This window comes from Aquarana catesbeiana, linkage group LG10 (assembly GCF_042186555.1).
Source record: "Aquarana catesbeiana isolate 2022-GZ linkage group LG10, ASM4218655v1, whole genome shotgun sequence".
Lineage (NCBI taxonomy): Eukaryota > Metazoa > Chordata > Amphibia > Anura > Ranidae > Aquarana > Aquarana catesbeiana.
Window position 1 is genome coordinate 2,520,942 of NC_133333.1, and position 23,599 is coordinate 2,544,540.

The window sequence follows — 23,599 nt, forward strand, 5'->3', positions numbered from 1 at the left end:
GGAAAGCAGACATCTTGTTACACCCACCAGAGTCTTGCTTTTCACACTTATTTACAGTAAACGGAGCTTATATCGTGAAATACAGGATTTAGAAGTCCGTAACACTGTTTTGATGTTTTATTTTAAAAGTAGCGGTGTTCTGTCACATTAGCAAACATGTGAGATCAGCAGGCTCGCCGCTGCTTTTAAAATTCAACATCAAAACAGTTTGATGGTTTTCTAAAACCCTGTATTTCACCAGATAAACTCTGTTAACTGTTAAAAATAACCGTGAAAAGCAAGACTCTGGTGGGTGTAACAAGATGTCCGCTTGCCGACTTCTAACTCTCTGCTTACTTTGGATGAGTGCGGGGTGTACCAAGATGGCCACAATGCAAGTCGCTTCGGTTGCATATTCTGATGGGTAGTGACTTTCTGACAGAACGCCAGTGTTTCATCAGATTTGGTGACCAGTCAGAACTTGTAACGGAAGTGACATTCCATCGCCGCCATCTTGCTACACCCGGCACTCCTCAGTAAGGATAGACCGAGAAGGACATCTTGTTACACCCACCGGAGTTTTGCATTTCACACTTATTTTTAACAGTAAACGGAGCTTATCTGGTGAAATACAGGATTTAGAGATCTGTGGGACCGTTTACATGTTGAATTATAAGAGCAGCTGTGTCAGATTAGCAAACCTGTGACATCAGCAGGCTTGCCGCTGCTTTTAGAATACAACATCTGGGTTTCTAAGTTCTACAGAAACAGGTTTATTCAGTATAATACACAAGATCTCTGAGCCCACAAATCTTCCTGTTCTCTGATTGCAAAGTATGAAACAACCAATGGGGGGGGGGATCCTTACCGATCCGGAAGGAGGTGAAGTCTCCCACAAAGTCCACCCTGGGTTGCTGGCCCCGGGTGACCAGGCGAAGGGTCAGGTAGTTGCCGGTGGACAGGACCGGCCGGGGGATGGTCTTTCCACATAGCGGGGTACCCAGAGGTTCCGCATGGAGGTCTTTTCCGTCATAGAACTGGACGTAGGAGCCAGCATTACAGGGGTCACTGACAGATCCAGAGGGGCCGGGGGTCTCCAGATAGGACGGAGCGTGTGCACTGCTGTTCTGCCCCGGGCTCCTCATATTGGACATTCGCAGGAGGCTGTACACCAGGAAGAACCGGAACTGGAACTGGACCTTGTCCTTCGGAGTCGCAGCTTCCATCGTGAGCCGGCAGTCCGTCCCCACCGACACAAAGTAATATTTCCTGGAGTCCGCGTGAGAATTCACTATCATCCCGTCCCCTTTAATTATCTGACCGCAGAAATCCACCATATTCCCTGCCAGAGAGAAAGGAAACCAGTCATTTCTGCACCACAGGAGCTTACACTCTAATGTCCCCTCCCCCCAGAGTCACACACTATAATTATTATACATTTACAATATCTGACAAAAGTGAGTACACCCCTTAGTCACATTTTATCCAGATACACCACATCCACAGGCCTTCCTCTATCCAGATACACCACATCCACAGGCCTTCCTCTATCCAGATACACCACATCCACAGGTCTTCCTCTATCCAGATACACCGCATCCACAGGTCTTCCTCTATCCAGATATACCACATCCACAGGTCTTCCACTATCCAGATACACCACATCCACAGGCCTTCCTCTATCCAGATACACCACATCCACAGGTCTTCCTCTATCCAGATATACCACATCCACAGGCATTCCTCTATCCAGATACACCACATCCACAGGCCTTCCTCTATCCAGATATACCACATCCACAGGCCTTCCTCTATCCAGATACACCACATCCACAGGTCTTCCTCTATCCAGATATACCACATCCACAGGCATTCCTCTATCCAGATACACCACATCCACAGGCCTTCCTCTATCCAGATATACCACATCCACAGGTCTTCCTCTATCCAGATACACCACATCCACAGGTCTTCCTCTATCCAGATACACCACATCCACAGGTCTTCCTCTATCCAGATACACCACATCCACAGGTCTTCCTCTATCCAGATACACCGCATCCACAGGTCTTCCTCTATCCAGATATACCACATCCACAGGTCTTCCACTATCCAGATACACCACATCCACAGGCCTTCCTCTATCCAGATACACCACATCCACAGGTCTTCCTCTATCCAGATACACCACATCCACAGGTCTTCCTCTATCCAGATATACCACATCCACAGGTCTTCCTCTATCCAGATACACCACATCCACAGGTCTTCCTCTATCCAGATACACCACATCCACAGGTCTTCCTCTATCCAGATACACCACATCCACAGGCCTTCCTCTATCCAGGTATACCACATCCACAGGTCTTCCTCTATCCAGATACACCACATCCACAGGTCTTCCTTTTTTCTAGATACACCACATCCACAGGTCTTCCTCTATCCAGATATACCACATCCACAGGTCTTCCACTATCCAGATACACCACATCCACAGGCCTTCCTCTATCCAGATACACCACATCCACAGGTCTTCCTCTATCCAGATACACCACATCCACAGGTCTTCCTCTATCCAGATATACCACATCCACAGGTCTTCCTCTATCCAGATACACCACATCCACAGGTCTTCCTCTATCCAGATACACCACATCCACAGGTCTTCCTCTATCCAGATACACCACATCCACAGGCCTTCCTCTATCCAGGTATACCACATCCACAGGTCTTCCTCTATCCAGATACACCACATCCACAGGTCTTCCTTTTTTCTAGATACACCACATCCACAGGTCTTCCTCTATCCAGATATACCACATCCACAGGTCTTCCTCTATCCAGATACACCACATCCATAGGTCTTCCACTATCCAGATACACCACATCCACAGGCCTTCCTCTATCCAGGTATACAACATCCACAGGTCTTCCTCTATCCAGATACACCACATCCACAGGTCTTCCTTTTTTCTAGATACACCACATCCACAGGTCTTCCACTATCCAGATATATCACATCCAAAGGCCTTCCTCTATCCAGATACACCACATCCACAGGTCTTCCTTTTTTCTAGATACACCACATCCACAGGTCTTCCTCTATCCAGATACACCACATCCACAGGTCTTCCTCTATCCAGATACACCACATCCACAGGTCTCCTTTTATCCAGATACACCACATCCACAGGTCTTCCTTTTTTCTAGATACACCACATCCACAGGTCTTCCACTATCCAGATATACCACATCCAAAGGCCTTCCTCTATCCAGATACACCACATCCACAGGTCTTCCTTTTTCTAGATCCACCACATCCACAGGCCTTCCTCTATCCACATCCACCACATCCACGGGTCTCCTTTTATCCAGATACACCACATCTACAGGTCTTCCTCTATCTCAGATACACCACATCCACAGGTCTTCCTCTATCTCAGATACACCACATCCACAGGTCTTCCTCTATCCAGATACACCACATCCACAGGCCTTCCTCTATCCAGATACACCACATCCACAGGCCTTCCTCTATCCAGATACACCACATCCACAGGCATTCCTCTATCCAGATATACCACATCCACAAGCATTCCTCTATCCAGATACACCACATCCACAGGCATTCCTCTATCCAGATACACCACATCCACAGGCATTCCTCTATCCAGATACACCACATCCACAAGCATTCCTCTATCCAGATACACCACATCCACAGGCATTCCTCTATCCAGATACACCACATCCACAGGCATTCCTCTATCCAGATACACCACATCCACAGGTCTTCCTTTATATATAAAATAATGGCATCAGTTGAGATGATATCCTATGGTTTAAGGTACTTTACTTTTGATAAGGAGAGTTTTACCAGATGCAAAGATATTTTAGTAGGCCAAATGAGATACTAGTCTAGTTTGGTCACAAGCAAGCTATCCTCTGAGGCTGTGGCCTAGAGTATATGCTGGTGTTTTTGTAGGTGAAGGTCTGTGAGTTTGAATCCTCAGATTGCCACCTACGACTTCTTTATTGAAGATTTATGCAGCAGTTTAGACTGTGCCCTGTGGTTCAAGAGAACGGACTGTTGAAACATCAGTTTTACCAAATGAGAAGATTCCTTAGTAAACCAGGTCAGTGTTGAAGACTGTTGAGATGGAGATCATGTCTGGTGAAAGATCTTGAAGTTAATGGCATCAGTTAAGAGGATATCCTAAGGTTTAAGGGACTTTACTTTTGAAAGGAGAGTTGTACCGAATGCAAAGATCTTTTAGTAGGCCAAGTGAAAGACTAATTTAGTTTGGTCAAAAGCTTACATAGTGTCTGAGGCCATGGCATTGAGATTATGCTGGTGTTGTCACAAGCAAAGGGTTGTGTAGTTCAAATCCTCAGATAACTACCCTTTCAGACTTCTTTATTGAACATTTAGGCAGCAGTTGAGATTGTACTCTGTGGTTCAAGGGAATGGCCTGGTAAAACTACATTTGTATCAGATGAGAAGATCCCTTAGTAAACCAAGTAGGAGATTAATCTAAGTCTGGGGATAGCAATTCAGTAACATTTTAGATATGTAGCCACAAATATGATAACATGTAATGATATTACAACTACTGGTTTAAGCTATCCCATCACCTTTGTTGGTAGTGTTGTGTGTACGGCAGTGGTTACATAAATATAATGCTTGTTAGTTTGAATCCTGAGGTGGCCACCTCCTTAGCTTTATTTATTAAAGTTGCAGAAACTCATAGCAACCAATTAGCTTTCAGACTAGGCACTTGGTTGCTGGGGGTTACTGCATTTTGTAGGCATCAGTTGAGATGGTGTTCTGTGGTTCAAGGCAATGGAGTCTTGAAAGTGCACTTAGGAGGACCGGAAGTGGGAGACTAGTCTAGGTCAGATGGTAGCAGTTTAGTAAAATGTTTGACTAATAATGCACTAGTCATCTGGTATTCCATGATATTAAAGCTCTGCGAACAGCTCTCCATCAGAGAAAATGCCCTTGTATGTATGCCACTGAGCTAGCACATAAATGGTTGCAAGTTTGAATCCTCAGGTGGCTGGCTACCCTGTTAAGATTTAGTTTTTAAAGTTGCAGAAACCTTATGCAACCAATCAAATTTGAGATGGGGTGTCCCTCCATATTGGTTGCTATGTGGTATTGCAATTTGTAGGCGGCGGTTGAGATAATGCCCTGTAGTTTGTGGCCATGGACTCTTGAAGGTACAGTTTTTGCAGATGGGAATTTCCTCTAGGCACAGTGAGAGATTTGTCTAGGTCTGATGGTGGCAGTTTAGTAAATTGTGTGACTATTTATCCACTAGTCACATGGTATTCCATTCAATTAAAGGTGTAGTTTTGAGCTCTCTCCACCATCTGAGGCGGTGGCCTTGTATGTAAGACACTGGACTAGCTAGTAAAATGGTTGCAAGTTCAAATCCCTAGGTGACCACCCTTTCAGATTAATTTATTAAATTGCAAAAACCTAAAGCAACCAATCAACCTTCAGAGGACTCATCCTTTCTTATTAATCGCTATGGATTACTGCACTTTGTAGGCAGCAGTTGAGTGCTCTGTGGTTCATGGCAGTGGACTTTTGAAAGTACAGTTTTACCAAATTGGAATTTCCTCTAGTCTAGACCAAGTGGCAGACTAGTCTAGGGTCTGATGGTTGCAATTTAGTAAAATATTCAAATATTAAGCCCCTAGTCATGTGTTATTTAATGATATTAAAGCGCTAGTTTTAATGCAAAACCTCCCTCTGAGACAATGGCCCTGTATGTATGTTGCTGATCTCACAAACAACAAGGTTGCAAGTTCAAATCCTCAAGCAGCCACCTTCTCAATGATTTATTTATTAAAGTTATGAAAAACTGAAGAAGCCCATAATAACCAATCAACTTTCAGACTAGGTGTTATTACGTTATGGTTGCTTTGGGTTATTGTACTTTGCAAGCAGCAATTAAGATAATGACTCAGGTAACGTATTCTTGAAAATAGAGTTTTACCAGATGGGAATATCCTTTGGAAGGGCAACTGGGAGATTCGTTTTTGTTAGATGATGGCAATTTAGTACAATGTTTGAACATTAATACACCGATCATATTTTATGTCATGATATTACAACTCTGGTTTGGGGCACAACTCACCATCTGAGACTATAGCCTTGGAGGTATGGTGGTGATCTCTCAAATGAAACGGCCATGAGTTCAAATCCTCAGATGGTCAGCTTTCCAGATTTATTTATTAAAGTTGTACAAACTGCTGAAACCAATAGCAACCAATCTTCTTTTGAATCCTGTGCATATTGGTTGCTATGGGTTACTACACTTTGCAGCTTGAATCTTGGCTGAATTTAGGATGTATAGGCACTGCTGGCAGGCTTAGCACATCCAGGTCTGTGGTGCAGCATGTAGAACAATGAGCAAGGAATTGGAAGGCTGTGAGTTCAATTCCCAAAGCAGACCAAACAGGTGTCTACTCAGAGCTGTGTGGGGCGGAACAGCAACTATGTGCTTGGTGGCAAAGAGGCGCCTCTGTGTAATGAGAGGTTGAGGAGCAGACCTTCTCACTGTGTAACTACGATGTGGGTCACCTTGAAACCATGCGAATGAAGCCTCAATGAAATCCAGCCATGTGACCTTGGCACCATGCCCCTCAATGAAATGCATTCCAGTTATGTAACCATCAAGTGGGCAACCTTGACAGTAAGTGAATGAAGTCTCAATGACATGAGTTCCAGCCATGTAACCATCAAGTGGGTCAGCTGACACCATGCAAGCAAAGCCTCAATGAAATGAGTTCCAGCCATGTAGCGGGTGACCTTGACACCATGTGAAAGAAGCCTCAATGAACCATCAAGTGGGTGTCCTTGAAACCATGTGAATGAAAATCACAAGCTGTGGAACAAAGGGGTGATAGAATAGAGAAAGCACAGATGGGTGCCATTGAAAGTACAATGGGTGGATTACCAAGGAAATCTTTTTTTTTTAACAATTTACCAAACAAATCTCATATTTTTTACCAACATGCCCTTCTCCTTCACAGTATTCTAGCCCCAGGTCTAGGGGGTCACAGGCTCACTCAAGCCCAACCAACAGTGGTCCGCACCACCAACTTAATCCTGACCACTTAATTGCATCCACACAACCTCCAAAGTCTTGGTGCTACTTTGAGGAACCATCTTTGCTCACTCATGGGAATCAAACCTACAGCCCTCTGATTCAAACGTCAGGAGCTTACATGCTGTGCCACGGAACCTGCAGACAGCAGAATACGTTGCTAGTGGACCTATATCATGGATCTAGACTCTCTAAGCCTTTGAAACATAAAACTAGTAGCAGATCAGAGATTCGAACTAAGAAATCCAGGGCTTTCCACATTCAACAGCAGCACACCAACACCATGCACCACAGGCTCTAGCCAACAACACAAATTCTCTGCGGAACTATATACTGAAGATAGAAGGCTGAGATCAACAGAAAAAAATTTAGTGGCCCACAAAACACTTTATAGTTACCACATCAAATTCGAACTAAGAAAGCCAGGGCTTCCAGTATTCAACAGCAGCACACCAACATCACGCCAAATACGACATGATGGGAACAATTGAAAAGCATGAAACACAAAAGTGGGTTTCCTGCATGCAGATTTGAACACACAACCTTTAAACTACAAGACAAGCGCTCTACAGATGGAGCTACAACAAGAGCGCACAGACAACCCTTCTGGAGACCTTTCTATATTCAGGGACTTCATAAATGCAGCACTCATTTTATTTGCCGCAAATCAGTGCTGGGTTAGAGATTCACTAAGGTAAGGGTTACAGCTTCCAAAATTACACGCCGCCAGTCGTGGCCACCATTTTTCTTTTTTTTCTATCCTGCCAGGTTATCTTTATGGGTACAGGCTCTGTTAGAAGGCATCTACATGGACATTGGACGCAAAGCACATCCAGAAGCTGAGTTGATTTTGGTCAACAACCAGACTGAGTTGCTATTGTTCCCCTGGCAGAAAGCTATTGGCATGAGTGTTTAGCCCAGGTGACGTTCAGGTGAACACAACACTCTGCAATGTCTGAGGAACATATAGGCTTTCCAGGCTGACGCTCTGTGCTTTGCAAACGCTGAAAAGTTAACCCCTTCAATACCGGGCACTTTAACCCCCTTCCTGCCCAGGCCAATTTTTAGCTTTCAGCGCTGTCACACTTTGAATGATAATTGGGCAGTCATGTGACACTGTAAAACATAGGACATTTTTATCATTTTTTTCTCTGACCCCCGGGAGTGGGATGAACAGAAAATTGTCCCCCCAGATCATACCTGTAAGCCCCCCCAGAGTGGGATGAACAGAAAATTGTCCCCCCCAGATCATACCTGTAAGTCCCCCCGAAGTGGGATGAACAGGAAAGTGTCCCCCCAGATCATACCTGTAAGCCCCCCCAGAGTGGGATGAACAGAAAATTGTCCCCCCAGATCATACCTGTAAGCCCCCCCAGAGTGGGATGAACAGAAAATTGTCCCCCCCAGATCATACCTGTAAGTCCCCCCGGAGTGCCCCCCCCCAGATCATACCTGTAAGCCCTCCAGAGTGTCCCCCCCAGATCATACCTGTAAGCCCCCCCAGAGTGGGATGAACAGAAAATTGCCCCCCCAGATCATACCTGTAAGTCCCCCCGAAGTGGGATGAACAGAAAATTGCCCCCCCAGATCATACCTGTAAGCCCCCCCAGAGTGGGATGAACAGAAAATTGTCCCCCCCAGATCATACCTGTAAGTCCCCCCGGAGTGCCCCCCCCCAGATCATACCTGTAAGCCCCCCAGTGTGTCCCCCCAGATCATACCTGTAAGCCCCCCAGAGTGTCCCCCCAGATCATACCTGTAAGCCTCCCGGAGTGTCCCCCCCCAGATCATACCTGTAAGCCCCCCGGAGTGTGTCCCCCCAGATCATACCTGTAAGCCCCCCCAGAGTGGGATGAACAGAAAATTGTCCCCCCAGATCATACCTGTAAGTCCCTCAGAGTGTCCCCCCCCAGATCATATCTGTAAGCCCCCCAGAGTGTCCCCCCCAGACCATACCTGTAAGCCCCCCGGAGTGTGTCCCCCCAGATCATACCTGTAAGCCCCCCGGAGTGTGTCCCCCCAGATCATACCTGTAAGCCCCCCGGAGTGTGTCCCCCCAGATCATACCTGTAAGCCCCCCGGAGTGTGTCCCCCCAGATCATACCTGTAAGCCCCCCAGAGTGGGATGAACAGAAAATTGTCCCCCCAGATAATACCTGTAAGCCCCCCGGAGTGTCTCCCCCAGATCATACCTGTAAGCCCCCCAAAGTGTGTCCCCCCAGATCATACCTGTAAGCCCCCCGGAGTGTGTCCCCCCAGACCATACCTGTAAGCCCCCTGGAGTGTGTCCCCCCAGATCATACCTGTAGGCCCCCCGGAGTGTGTCCCCCCAGATCATACCTGTAAGCCCCCCGGAGTGTGTCCCCCCAGATCATACCTGTAAGCCCCCTGGAGTGTGTCCCCCCAGATCATACCTGTAAACCCCCTGGAGTGTGTCCCCCCAGATCATACCTGTAAGCCGCCCGGAGTGTGTCCCCCCAGATCATACCTGTAAGCCCTCCAGAGTGTCCCCCCCAGATCATACCTGTAAGCCCCCCCAAGTGCGTCCCCCCAGATCATACCTGTAAACCCCCCGGAGTGTGTCCCCCCAGATCATACCTGTAAGCCCTCCAGAGTGTCCCCCCCAGATCATACCTGTAAGCCCCCCCAAGTGTGTCCCCCCAGATCATACCTGTAAGCCCCCCGGAGTGTGTCCCCCCAGATCATACCTGTAAACCCCCCGGAGTGTGCCCCCCAGATCATACCTGTAAGCCCCCCGGAGTGTGTCCCCCCAGATCATACCTGTAAGCCCCCCGGAGTGTGTCCCCCCAGATCATACCTGTAAGCCCCCCGGAGTGTGTCCCCCCAGATCATACCTGTAAGCCCCCCAGAGTGGGATGAACAGAAAATTGTCCCCCCAGATAATACCTGTAAGCCCCCCGGAGTGTCTCCCCCAGATCATACCTGTAAGCCCCCCAAAGTGTGTCCCCCCAGATCATACCTGTAAGCCCCCCGGAGTGTCCCCCCCAGATCATACGTGTAAGCCCCCCGGAGTGTGTCCCCCCAGACCATACCTGTAGGCCCCCCGGAGTGTGTCCCCCCAGATCATACCTGTAAGCCCCCTGGAGTGTGTCCCCCCAGATCATACCTGTAAGCCGCCCGGAGTGTGTCCCCCCAGATCATACCTGTAAACCCCCTGGAGTGTGTCCCCCCAGATCATACCTGTAAGCCGCCCGGAGTGTGTCCCCCCAGATCATACCTGTAAGCCCTCCAGAGTGTCCCCCCCAGATCATACCTGTAAGCCCCCCCAAGTGCGTCCCCCCAGATCATACCTGTAAACCCCCCGGAGTGTGTCCCCCCAGATCATACCTGTAAGCCCTCCAGAGTGTCCCCCCCAGATCATACCTGTAAGCCCCCCCAAGTGTGTCCCCCCAGATCATACCTGTAAGCCCCCCGGAGTGTGTCCCCCCAGATCATACCTGTAAACCCCCCGGAGTGTGCCCCCCAGATCATACCTGTAAGCCCCCCGGAGTGTGCCCCCCAGATCATACCTGTAAGCCCCCCCAAGTGTGTCCCCCCAGATCATACCTGTAAACCCCCCCCAAGTGTGTCCCCCCAGATCATACCTGTAAACCCCCCGGAGTGTGTCCCCCCAGACCATACCTGTAAGCCCCCCGGAGTGTGTCCCCCCAGATCATACCTGTAAGCCGCCCGGAGTGTGTCCCCCCAGATCATACCTGTAAACCCCCTGGAGTGTGTCCCCCAGATCATACCTGTAAACCCCCTGGAGTGTGTCCCCCCAGATCATACCTGTAAGCCGCCCGGAGTGTGTCCCCCCAGATCATACCTGTAAGCCCTCCAGAGTGTCCCCCCCAGATCATACCTGTAAGCCCCCCGGAGTGTGTCCCCCCAGATCATACCTGTAAGCCCCCCGGAGTGTGTCCCCCCAGATCATACCTGTAAGCCCCCCGGAGTGTGTCCCCCCAGATCATACCTGTAAGCCCCCCGGAGTGTGTCCCCCCAGATCATACCTGTAAGCCGCCCGGAGTGTGTCCCCCCAGATCATACCTGTAAACCCCCTGGAGTGTGTCCCCCCAGATCATACCTGTAAGCCGCCCGGAGTGTGTCCCCCCAGATCATACCTGTAAGCCCTCCAGAGTGTCCCCCCCAGATCATACCTGTAAGCCCCCCCAAGTGTGTCCCCCCAGATCATACCTGTAAACCCCCCGGAGTGTGTCCCCCCAGATCATACCTGTAAACCCCCCGGAGTGTGTCCCCCCAGATCATACCTGTAAGCCCCCCGGAGTGTGTCCCCCCAGACCATACCTGTAAGCCCTCCAGAGTGTCCCCCCCAGACCATACCTGTAAGCCCTCCAGAGTGTCCCCCCCAGATCATACCTGTAAGCCCCCCCAAGTGTGTCCCCCCAGATCATACCTGTAAGCCCCCCGGAGTGTGTCCCCCCAGATCATACCTGTAAACCCCCCGGAGTGTGCCCCCCAGATCATACCTGTAAGCCCCCCGGAGTGTGTCCCCCCAGATCATACCTGTAAACCCCCCCAAGTGTGTCCCCCCAGATCATACCTGTAAACCCCCCGGAGTGTGTCCCCCCAGATCATACCTGTAAGCCCCCCGGAGTGTGTCCCCCCAGATCATACCTGTAAACCCCCCCAAGTGTGTCCCCCCAGACCATACCTGTAAGCCCCCCGGAGTGTGTCCCCCCAGATCATACCTGTAAGCCCCCCGGAGTGTGTCCCCCCAGACCATACCTGTAAGCCGCCCGGAGTGTGTCCCCCCAGATCATACCTGTAAACCCCCTGGAGTGTGTCCCCCCAGATCATACCTGTAAACCCCCTGGAGTGTGTCCCCCCAGATCATACCTGTAAGCCCTCCAGAGTGTCCCCCCCAGATCATACCTGTAAGCCCCCCCAAGTGTGTCCCCCCAGATCATACCTGTAAACCCCCCGGAGTGTGTCCCCCCAGATCATACCTGTAAACCCCCCGGAGTGTGTCCCCCCAGATCATACCTGTAAGCCCCCCGGAGTGTGTCCCCCCAGACCATACCTGTAAGCCCTCCAGAGTGTCCCCCCCAGACCATACCTGTAAGCCCTCCAGAGTGTCCCCCCCAGATCATACCTGTAAGCCCCCCCAAGTGTGTCCCCCCAGATCATACCTGTAAGCCCCCCGGAGTGTGTCCCCCCAGATCATACCTGTAAACCCCCCGGAGTGTGCCCCCCAGATCATACCTGTAAGCCCCCCGGAGTGTGTCCCCCCAGATCATACCTGTAAGCCCCCCCAAGTGTGTCCCCCCAGATCATACCTGTAAACCCCCCCAAGTGTGTCCCCCCAGATCATACCTGTAAACCCCCCGGAGTGTGTCCCCCCAGACCATACCTGTAAGCCCCCCGGAGTGTGTCCCCCCAGATCATACCTGTAAGCCCCCCGGAGTGTGTCCCCCCAGACCATACCTGTAAGCCGCCCGGAGTGTGTCCCCCCAGATCATACCTGTAAACCCCCCGGAGTGTGTCCCCCCAGATCATACCTGTAAACCCCCCGGAGTGTGTCCCCCCAGATCATACCTGTAAGCCGCCCGGAGTGTGTCCCCCCAGATCATACCTGTAAGCCCCCCGGAGTGTGTCCCCCCAGATCATACCTGTAAGCCCCCCGGAGTGTGCCCCCCAGATCATACCTGTAAGCCCCCCGGAGTGTGTCCCCCCAGATCATACCTGTAAGCCCTCCAGAGTGTCCCCCCCAGATCATACCTGTAAGCCCCCCGGAGTGTGTCCCCCCAGATCATACCTGTAAGCCCCCCGGAGTGTGTCCCCCCAGATCATACCTGTAAGCCCCCCAGAGTGGGATGAACAGAAAATTGTCCCCCCAGATAATACCTGTAAGCCCCCCGGAGTGTCTCCCCCAGATCATACCTGTAAGCCCCCCAAAGTGTGTCCCCCCAGATCATACCTGTAAGCCCCCCGGAGTGTCCCCCCCAGATCATACGTGTAAGCCCCCCGGAGTGTGTCCCCCCAGACCATACCTGTAAGCCCCCCGGAGTGTGTCCCCCCAGACCATACCTGTAAGCCCCCCGGAGTGTGTCCCCCCAGATCATACCTGTAAGCCCCCCGGAGTGTGTCCCCCCAGATCATACCTGTAAGCCCCCTGGAGTGTGTCCCCCCAGATCATACCTGTAAGCCGCCCGGAGTGTGTCCCCCCAGATCATACCTGTAAGCCCTCCAGAGTGTCCCCCCCAGATCATACCTGTAAGCTCCCCCAAGTGTGTCCCCCCAGATCATACCTGTAAACCCCCCGGAGTGTGCCCCCCAGATCATACCTGTAAGCCCCCCGGAGTGTGCCCCCCAGATCATACCTGTAAGCCCCCCGGAGTGTGTCCCCCCAGACCATACCTGTAAGCCCTCCAGAGTGTCCCCCCCAGACCATACCTGTAAGCCCTCCAGAGTGTCCCCCCCAGATCATACCTGTAAGCCCCCCCAAGTGTGTCCCCCCAGATCATACCTGTAAGCCCCCCGGAGTGTGTCCCCCCAGATCATACCTGTAAACCCCCCGGAGTGTGCCCCCCAGATCATACCTGTAAGCCGCCCGGAGTGTGTCCCCCCAGATCATACCTGTAAGCCCCCCGGAGTGTGTCCCCCCAGATCATACCTGTAAGCCCCCCGGAGTGTGCCCCCAGATCATACCTGTAAGCCCCCCGGAGTGGGATGAAGAGACAATACCAATGAATGACTCCACCAAGGAAACACACTAAAGACCAGACAAACCTTCCCAAAGCCGGAGGAGAACCATGAAAAGAAATCCGATGGGAAGATCCTTTGAACACAATCCTGCAACCTCCAGAATGAGCGGCGGCACCGTACAGCCTCAGATATTAAAGACGGCCCGACAACAACATATCATCAATCACCCCCCCATCCCCCATCCCGGCTCAGTTCCAGTTACCTACCTGTTTCTAGGGGGTAGGCTGCCCCGACCATTAAACCCATGACTACAAACAGTGGTGACAGCGGTCGTAAACTCTTCCCCTTCTTCACAGCCATGTCTACATTCCTTTCTCAGCGTCGGTGATCTGCGGCGGAGGATCAGGACCCCTCCGGTATTGGGGGGGTAACAGCTGGGCCTTGGGGGGCGCTCTGACACCCTTCACTTCCAGTAAGTAAACTTGTGTCTCCTCGGTGCTCCTCACCACTTCTCTGGATGAAGGTTTCTGTTGGTCTTGTGTCCACAATGACTTGACGAGGTCGGCTATTGTCTGCGGCCGGGGCGGCTTTGTGTCTCCTGGTATCCATGACGACCATGAGAGTTTGATGGAGCGCTGGGTGATAAACAATGTACCACCCTACTGAGGAGAGGGGTCTGTCATCCTTTCATTACTTCTGTCTTCTGACTGCTGGCTGATAGGAGACGGGATGAATCATCTCCGGACGGGCCGAGGGGATCGGAATTCTCCAGATGAGCAGATGGGATCGGAATTCTCCGGACGGGCCGAGGGGATCGGAATTCTCCGGACGGGCCGAGGGGATCGGAATTCTCCAGATGAGCAGATGGGATCGGAATTCTCCGGACGGGTCGAGGGGATCGGAATTCTCCGGACGGGCCGAGGGGATCGGAATTCTCCAGATGAGCAGATGGGATCGGAATTCTCCGGACGGGTCGAGGGGATCGGAATTCTCCGGACGGGCCGAGGGGATCGGAATTCTCCAGATGGGCAGATGGGATCGGAATTCTGCGGACGGGCCGAGGGGATCGGAATTCTGCGGACGGGCCGAGGGGATCGGAATTCTCCGGACGGGCCGAGGGGATCGGAATTCTGCGGACGGGCCGAGGGGATCGGAATTCTCCAGATGAGCAGATGGGATCGGAATTCTCCGGACGGGTCGAGGGGATCGGAATTCTCCGGACGGGCCGAGGGGATCGGAATTCTCCAGATGGGCAGATGGGATCGGAATTCTGCGGACGGGCCGAGGGGATCGGAATTCTGCGGACGGGCCGAGGGGATCGGAATTCTCCGGACGGGCCGAGGGGATCGGAATTCTCCGGACGGGCCGAGGGGATCGGAATTCTCCGGACGGGCCGAGGGGATCGGAATTCTCCAGACGGGCCGAGGGGATCGGAATTCTGCGGACGGGCCGAGGGGATCGGAATTCTCCAGACGGGCCGAGGGGATCGGAATTCTCCGGACGGGCCGAGGGGATCGGAATTCTCCGGACGGGCCGAGGGGATCGGAATTCTCCAGACGGGCCGAGGGGATCGGAATTCTCCGGACGGGCCGAGGGGATCGGAATTCTGCGGACGGGCTGAGGGGGATCGGAATTCTCCGGACGGGCCGAGGGGATCGGAATTCTCCGGACGGGCCGAGAGGATCGGAATTCTGCGGACGGGCCGAGGGGATCGGAATTCTCCAGACGGGCCGAGAGGATCGGAATTCTGCGGACGGGACGAGGGGGATCGGAATTCTGCGGACGGGCTGAGGGGGATCGGAATTCTGCGGACGGGCTGAGGGGGATCGGAATTCTGCGGACGGGCTGAGGGGGATCGGAATTCTCCGGACGGGCCGAGGGGATCGGAATTCTCCGGACGGGCCGAGAGGATCGGAATTCTGCGGACGGGCCGAGGGGATCGGAATTCTCCAGACGGGCCGAGAGGATCGGAATTCTGCGGACGGGACGAGGGGGATCGGAATTCTGCGGACGGGCTGAGGGGGATCGGAATTCTGCGGACGGGCTGAGGGGGATCGGAATTCTGCGGATGGGCCGAGGGGGATCGGAATTCTGCGGACGGGCCGAGGGGGATCGGAATTCTCCAGATGGGCCGAGGGGATCGGAATTCTGCGGACGGGCCGAGGGGGATCGGAATTCTGCGGACGGGACGAGGGGGATCGGAATTCTGCGGACGGGACGAGGGGGATCGGAATTCTGCGGACGGGCCGAGGGGGATCGGAATTCTCCAGATGGGCCGAGGGGATCGGAATTCTGCGGACGGGACGAGGGGGATCGGAATTCTGCGGACGGGACGAGGGGGATCGGAATTCTGCGGACGGGACGAGGGGGATCGGAATTCTGCGGACGGGACGAGGGGGATCGGAATTCTGCAGACGGGACGAGGGGGATCGGAATATAACGATGATGGTGAAGGTCCCGGCTGACCGGCGACACGAACAAGGCCGCTGTATACTAGGGATGCCCCAATATATCGGCCTCTGAAAAACCATCGACCGAAATTAGGGTTATCTGCGTTTTGCCGATAGGAAAAAAAAAGGTGCCGCGTTTACAGTGCGTTTTTCATGAGTCATGTGACTCAAAAACTGCATCAAAAACGCAACACAGGTGCGTTTTTAATTTGTTTCAAAGGGGAGGCGCTTTTTTTGAACTGACCAAATATGCACCAAAAATGTGGCAAGCAGGATTTTTAACATTTCAACGGACAATTCTGAAGACATACAGTATGTGACAAAAGTAAGTACACCCCTCAGTGACATTTGTGTAAATCTTTTCTTCTCTCTTTTCATGTGACAACACTGAAGAAATGACACTTGTCTACAATGTAAAGTAGTGAGTGTACAGCTTGTATAACAGTGTAAATTTACTGTCCCCTCAAAATAACTCAACACACAGACATTAATGTCTAAACCACTGGCAACAAAAGTCAGTACACCCCTAAGTGAAAATCTCCAAATTGGGCCCAAAGTGTCAATATTTTGTGTGGCCACCATTATTTTCCAGCACTGCCTTAACCCTCTTGGGCATGGAGGTCACCAGAGCTTCACAGGTTGTCACTGGAGTCCTCTTCCCCTCCTCCATGATGACATCACAGAGCTGGTGGATGTTAGCGACCTTGTGCTCCTCCACCTTCCGTTTGAGGATGTCCCACAGATGATCAATAGGGTTTAGGTCTGGAGACATGCTTGGCCAGTCCATCACCTTTACCCTCAGCTTCTTTAGGAAGGCAGTGGTCCTCTTGGAGGTGTGTTTGGGGTGGTTATCATGTTGGAATACTGCCCTGCGGTCCAGTCTCTGAAGGGAGGGGATCATGCTCTGCTTCAGTATATCACAGTACATGTTGGCATTCATGGTCCCCTCAATGATCTGTAGCCCCCCAGTGCCGGCAGCACTCATACAGCCCCAGACCATGACACTCCCACCACCATGCTTGACTGTAGACAAGACACACTTGTCTTTGTCCTCCTCACCTGGTTGCCCCCACACACGCTTGTCACCATCTGAACCAAATAAGTTTATCTTGGTCTCATCAGACCACAGGACATGGTTCCAGTAATCCATGTCCTTAGTCTGCTTGTCTTCAGAAAACTGTTTGTGGACTTTCTTGTGCATCATCTTTAGAAGAGGCTTCCTTCTGGGATGACAGCTATGCAGACCAATTTGATGCAGTGTGCGGCGTATGGTCTGAGCACTGACAGGCTGACCCCCCACCCCTACAACCTCTGCAGCAATGCTGGCAGCACTCATACGTCTATTTCCCAAAGACAACCTCTGGATATGACGCTGATCACGTGACCTCAACTTCTTTGGTGGACCATGGCGAGGCCTGTTCTGAGTGGAACCTGTCCTGTTATACCGCTGTATGGTCTTGGCCACCGTGCTGCAGCTCAGTTTCAGGGTCTTGGCAATCTTCTTATAGCCTAGACCATCTTTATGTAGAGCAACAATTCTTTTTTTCAGATCCTCAGAGAGTTCTTTGCCATGAGGTGCCATGTTGTACTTCCAGTGACCAGTATGAGAGAGTGAGAGCGATAACACCAAATTTAACACACCTGCTCCCCATTCACACCTGAGACCTTGTAATACTAACGAGTCACATGACACCGGGGAGGGAAAATGGCTAATTGAGCCCAATTTGGAGATTTTCACTTAGGGGTGTACTGACTTTTGTTGCCAGCGGTTTAGACATTAATGGTTGTGTGTTGAGTTATTTTGAGGGGACAGTAAATTTACACTGTTATACAAGCTGTACACTCACTACTTTACATTGTAGACAAGTGTCATTTCTTCAGTGTTGTCACATGAAAAGATAGAAGAAAAGATTTACACAAATGTCACTGAGGGGTGTACATACTTTTGTCAGATACTGTACATTGAATTTTAAAGGGATGCATTTTTGTTCAGCTTTTCCTGCGCTTTTTTTTATTTTTTAAAGCAAAAGTGCTTCAAAAACTGCTCGGTGTAAAAGCAGCTTGTTGGCCGAAAAAAAAAATCTAAATACATTATATTAACCACTTGCCCTCCAAAAGATTTACCCCCCCCCCCCCCCCCCCATAACGACCAGACCATTTTATGCGATACGGCACTGCCTTACTTTGACAATCACGCAGTCGTATGACGCTGTACCCAAATAACATTTATGTCCTCTTTTCCCCCACAAATAAAGCTTTCTTTTGGTGGTATTTGATCAACTCTGCGGTTTTTATTTTTTGCGCTAAAAAAATAAAAATTATTTTGGTAAAAATAAAAAAAAAAAAAAATCCCAATAAGTGTATATTGATTGGTTTGCGCAAAAAATTATATCGTCTACAAACTATGGGATATTTTTATTTATTTATTTCGTAGTAATGGCGGCGATCAGCGACTTATAAAGTCCCCGTTCTGTGGTAATACAATGATCTAAGTCCTCGTTCTGTAGTAATAAATACATAGTTGCCAACATTGAAAAAACATTTTTAGGGACACTTTTTTGGCTGTAGGCGGAGTCTTATTATAATCAGGGGGCGGGGTATGCGTTTGTAGGCGTGGCACAGGGGGAAACTAAAAATGCGGCACGCAAAGCACGGCGCGGTGAAAAATGTGTGTCTTTTACGCAAAATAGTGGGCGTGTCTTAAGTGGGCGTGGCTCAAAGGGGGTGTGGTTAGAGTCTGAGATGAATGAGGGATGGAGATGGAAATGGGGGAAGAGGGATGGAGGGACAGCAGGCCCAGATCCTACACAACAATGGAAATATGTGTATTCTAGAAAGTTTAACAATCAGCAGATAAAGATACTCCAAACACCTGGTGTTAGCGCTTCAATCATCCCGGTATCATGGTTGTTATGGTGTCAGGATGATTGAAGTGCATTATTTCTATTATTACATTGCAATATAAAATGAAATCATTCAACTCACCATAATGCCGAATCAGTGGGATCCCTGAGCGTGTCACCTGCCACGTCGCCTGTCATCAGCCGTCCATCCTTGCATCAGGTGCCCCCAGCAGAGTCCGTCCTTGCATCAGATGTCCCCAGCGGAGCCCCCCTTACATCAGATGTCCCCAGCGGAGACCCCCTTACATCAGGTGTCCCCAGCGGAGCCCCCCCTTACATCAGATGTCCCCAGCGGTGCCCCCCCTAACATCAGGTGTCCCCAGCAGAGTCCGTCCTTGCATCAGATGTCCCCAGCGGAGCCCCCCTTACATCAGATGTCCCCAGCGGAGCCCCCCTTACATCAGATGTCCCCAGCGGAGACCCCCTTACATCAGGTGTCCCCAGCGGAGACCCCCCTTTACATCAGATGTCCCCAGCGGAGCCCCCCCTTTACATCAGATGTCCCCAGCGGTTCCCCCCTAACATCAGGTGTCCCCAGCGGTGCCCCCCCTAACATCAGGTGTCCCCAGCGGTGCCCCCCCCTAACATCAGGTGTCCCCAGCGGTGCCCCCCCTAACATCAGGTGTCCCCAGCGGTGCCCCCCCCCAACATCAGGTGTCCCCAGCGGTGCCCCCCCTTACCTTACCATAGCAGACAGGCAGCAGGGCTGGGGGGGTAGGCGGGGCGAGGCAGAGCGCAGGGTGGGCGGCGACGCAGGAGCTTCGTCTAGCCGTTCCTGGTCTCCTTAAAAATGGCGGCCGGCGGAGAAAAAAATAATTTTCGTAAAAAAATGGATTTCTCGGGACATTTCCCGGGAAACAATAAACTTGGGAAGGGAGTCCAAATCCCGGGAAATCCGGGACAGTTGGTAAGTATGTAAATACAATGGTCTAAGTCCCAGTTCTGTGGCAATACAATGGTCTAAGGCCCCGTTCTGTGGTAATAAATACAATGATCTAAGGCCCCGTTCTGTGGTAATAAATACAATGATCTAAGGCCCCGTTCTGTGGTAATACAATGGTCTAAGGCCCCGTTCTGTGGTAATACAATGGTCTAAGGCCCCGTTCTGTGGTAATAAATACAATGATCTAAGGCCCCGTTCTGTGGTAATACAATGATCTAAGGCCCCGTTCTGTGGTAATAAATACAATGATCTAAAGCCCCGTTTTGTGGTAATACAATGGTCTAAGGCCCCGTTCTGTGGTAATACAATGATCTAAGGCCCCGTTCTGTGGTAATACAATGATCTAAGGCCCCGTTCTGTGGTAATACAATGATCTAAGGCCCCGTTCTGTGGTAATAAATACAATGATCTAAGGTCCCGTTCTGTGGTAATACAATGGTCTAAGGCCCTGTTCTGTGGTAATACAATGATCTAAGTCCCAGTTCTGTGGTAATAAATACAATAATCTAAGGCCCCGTTCTGTGGTAATACAATGGTCTAAGGCCCCGTTCTGTGGTAATAAATACAATGATCTAAGGCCCCCTTCTGTGGTAATACAATGGTCTAAGGCCCCGTTCTGTGGTAATAAATACAATGATCTAAGGCCCCGTTCTGTGGTAATAAATACAATGATCTAAGGCCCCGTTCTGTGGTAATACAATGGTCTAAGGCCCCGTTCTGTGGTAATAAATACAATGATCTAAGGCCCCGTTCTGTGGTAATACAATGGTCTAAGGCCCTGTTCTGTGGTAATACAATGGTCTAAGGCCCCGTTCTTTGGTAATATATACAATGATCTAAGGCCCCGTTCTGTGGTAATACAATGGTCTAAGGCCCCGTTCTGTGGTAATACAACGGTCTAAGTCCCCATTCTGTGGTAATAAATACAATGATCTAAGTCCCCGTTCTGTGGTAATAAATACAATGATCTAAGGCCCCATTCTATGGTAACATAATGGTCTAAGTCCCCGTTCTGTGGTAATACAATGATCTAAGTCCCCGTTCTGTGGTAATAAATACAATGATCTAAGGCCCTGTTCTGTGGTAATAAATACAATGATCTAAGGCCCCGTTCTGTGGTAATACAATGGTCTAAGGCCCCGTTCTTTGGTAATAAATACAATGATCTAAGGCCCCGTTCTGTGGTAATACAATGGTCTAAGGCCCCGTTCTGTGGTAATACAAATGATCTAAGGCCCCGTTCTTTGGTAATAAATACAATGATCTAAGGCCCCGTTCTGTGGTAATACAATGGTCTAAGGCCCCGTTCTGTGGTAATAAATACAATGATCTAAGGCCCCGTTCTGTGGTAATAAATACAATGATCTAAGGCCCCGTTCTGTGGTAATACAATGGTCTAAGGCCCCGTTCTTTGGTAATAAATACAATGATCTAAGGCCCCGTTCTGTGGTAATACAATGGTCTAAGGCCCCGTTCTGTGGTAATACAATGGTCCCCATTCTGTGGTAATAAATACAATGATCTAAGTCCCCATTCTGTGGTAATAAATACAATGATCTAAGGCCCCATTCTATAGTAACATAATGGTCTAAGTCCCCGTTCTGTGGTAATACAATGATCTAAGTCCCCGTTCTGTGGTAATACAATGATCTAAGTCTCCGTTCTGTGGTAATAAATACAATGATCTAAGGCCCCGTTCTGTAGTAATACAATGGTCTAAGGTCCTGTTCTGTGGTAATACAATGATCTAAGTCCCCGTTCTGTGGTAATAAATACAATGATCTAAGTCCCCGTTCTGTGGTAATAAATACAATGATCTAAGGCCCCATTCTATGGTAACATAATGGTCTAAGTCCCCGTTCTGTGGTAATACAATGATCTAAGTCCCCGTTCTGTGGTAATAAATACAATGATCTAAGTCCCCGTTCTGTGGTAATAAATACAATGATCTAAGGCCCCATTCTATGGTAACATAATGGTCTAAGTCCCCGTTCTGTAGTAATACAATGGTCTAAGGCCCCGTTCTTTGGTAATAAATACAATGATCTAAGGCCCCGTTCTGTGGTAATACAATGGTCTAAGGCCCCTTTCTGTGGTAATAAATACAATGATCTAAGTCCTCATTCTGTGGTAATACAATGCTCCAATGCCGCGTACACACGATCGGAATTTCCGTCAGAAAAAAAACTTGAATGGTTTTTCAGACGGAATTCCGCTCAAGCTTGGCTTACATACACACGGGTCACACAAAAGTTCTCTGAACTTTCGACCGTCAAGAATGCGGTGATGTACAACACTACGACGAGCCAAGAAAATGAAGTTCAATGCTTCCGAGCATGCATCAAATTGTTTCCGAGCATGCGTGATTTTTTGCGCGTCCGCATTGCATACAGACGAACCCATTTTCGGATAGGAACTTTTCTGACCGAAAAATAGAGAACATGCTCTCAATCTTTTGCTGGCTGGAATTCCGCCAGCAAAAGACTGATGGAGCGTACACACGGTCGCATTTTCCGACAAAAAGCTTTCATCAGAGTTTTGCTAGCGGCAGTTCCGATTGTGTGTACGCGGCATAAGTCCCCGTTCTGAGGTAATACAATGATCCAAGTCCTTATTCTGTGGAAATACTATGATCTAAGGCCTGGTTTTGTGGTAACACAATGCTCTAAAGGCCCATACACATGATCGGACTTTGACAACAAACATGCAAATTACCTGTTTTAAGGCAACATCTGACCGTGTGCACGCTCCATCGGACAAACTTAATTGGTTTTCATCGGACAAATGTTGGCTGTGTGAACAGACAAACTTTCCTGCAACAAAAGTCCTACGTTGGCTAGTCCGATCATGTATACACAAATCCATCGGACTTTAGTCCAAAGTACAAACACGCATGCTCAGAACCAATGCAAAAGATCAGACAACAATACAGAAGTTGACCAAAGGGTGGTGGTAAAGAGCTGAAAAACCACGTGATTTGGTGAAAGTTGGCTGAAAAAGTCCTGTCGTGTGTATGCATACCAAGTTCACGGCCAACGCCCTTTGGACAGAAATCCACAGAAAAGTTTGTGTGAAGTCCGATTGTGTGTACAAGGCTTTAGTCAACGTTCTGTGGTAATAAATTGGTCTAAGTTCCCGTTCTGTGGTAATACATTGATCTAAGTCCCCGTTCTGAGGTAATGCAATGATCTAAGTCCCCGTTCTGAGGTAATACAATGGTCTAACTCCTCATTCTGTTATAATACAATGATCTAAGGCCCCGTTCTGTGGTAATACAATGATCCAAGTCCCCGTTCTGTGGTAATACAATGATCTAAGTCCTCGTTCTGTGATAATACAATGATCTAAGGCCCCGTTCTGTGGTAATACAATGATCTAAGTCCTCGTTCTGTGGTAATATAATGATCTAAGGCCCCATTCTGTGGTAATACAATTATCTAAGTCCCCGTTTTGTGGTAATACAATGATCTAAGTTCCCGTTCTGTGGTAATACAATGATCTAAGGCCCCGTTCTGTGGTAATACAATGATCTAAGTC

General features: G+C 49.9%; 1 protein-coding gene across 2 annotated transcripts in view; it reads right to left on the reverse strand.

Annotated features, from left to right (window-relative positions):
• Window positions 1–22,965, reverse strand: part of LDLRAD2 (low density lipoprotein receptor class A domain containing 2) — a 28,500-nt gene extending 5,535 nt beyond the window's left edge. Inside the window, exons 1-2 of one of the 2 annotated variants that reach the window (XM_073601464.1) lie at window positions 22,778–22,965; window positions 848–1,321 (exon numbers count right to left, since the gene is read on the reverse strand). In XM_073601464.1, coding sequence (XP_073457565.1) covers window positions 848–1,316 — 469 coding nt within the window. In that variant the 5' untranslated portion in view covers window positions 1,317–1,321; window positions 22,778–22,965. Of the gene's footprint in view, window positions 1–847; window positions 1,322–14,032; window positions 14,439–22,777 lie in introns of those variants that run through there. The other variant, XM_073601462.1, reaches the window with a different exon arrangement.
• Window positions 22,966–23,599: the final 634 nt, after the last annotated feature.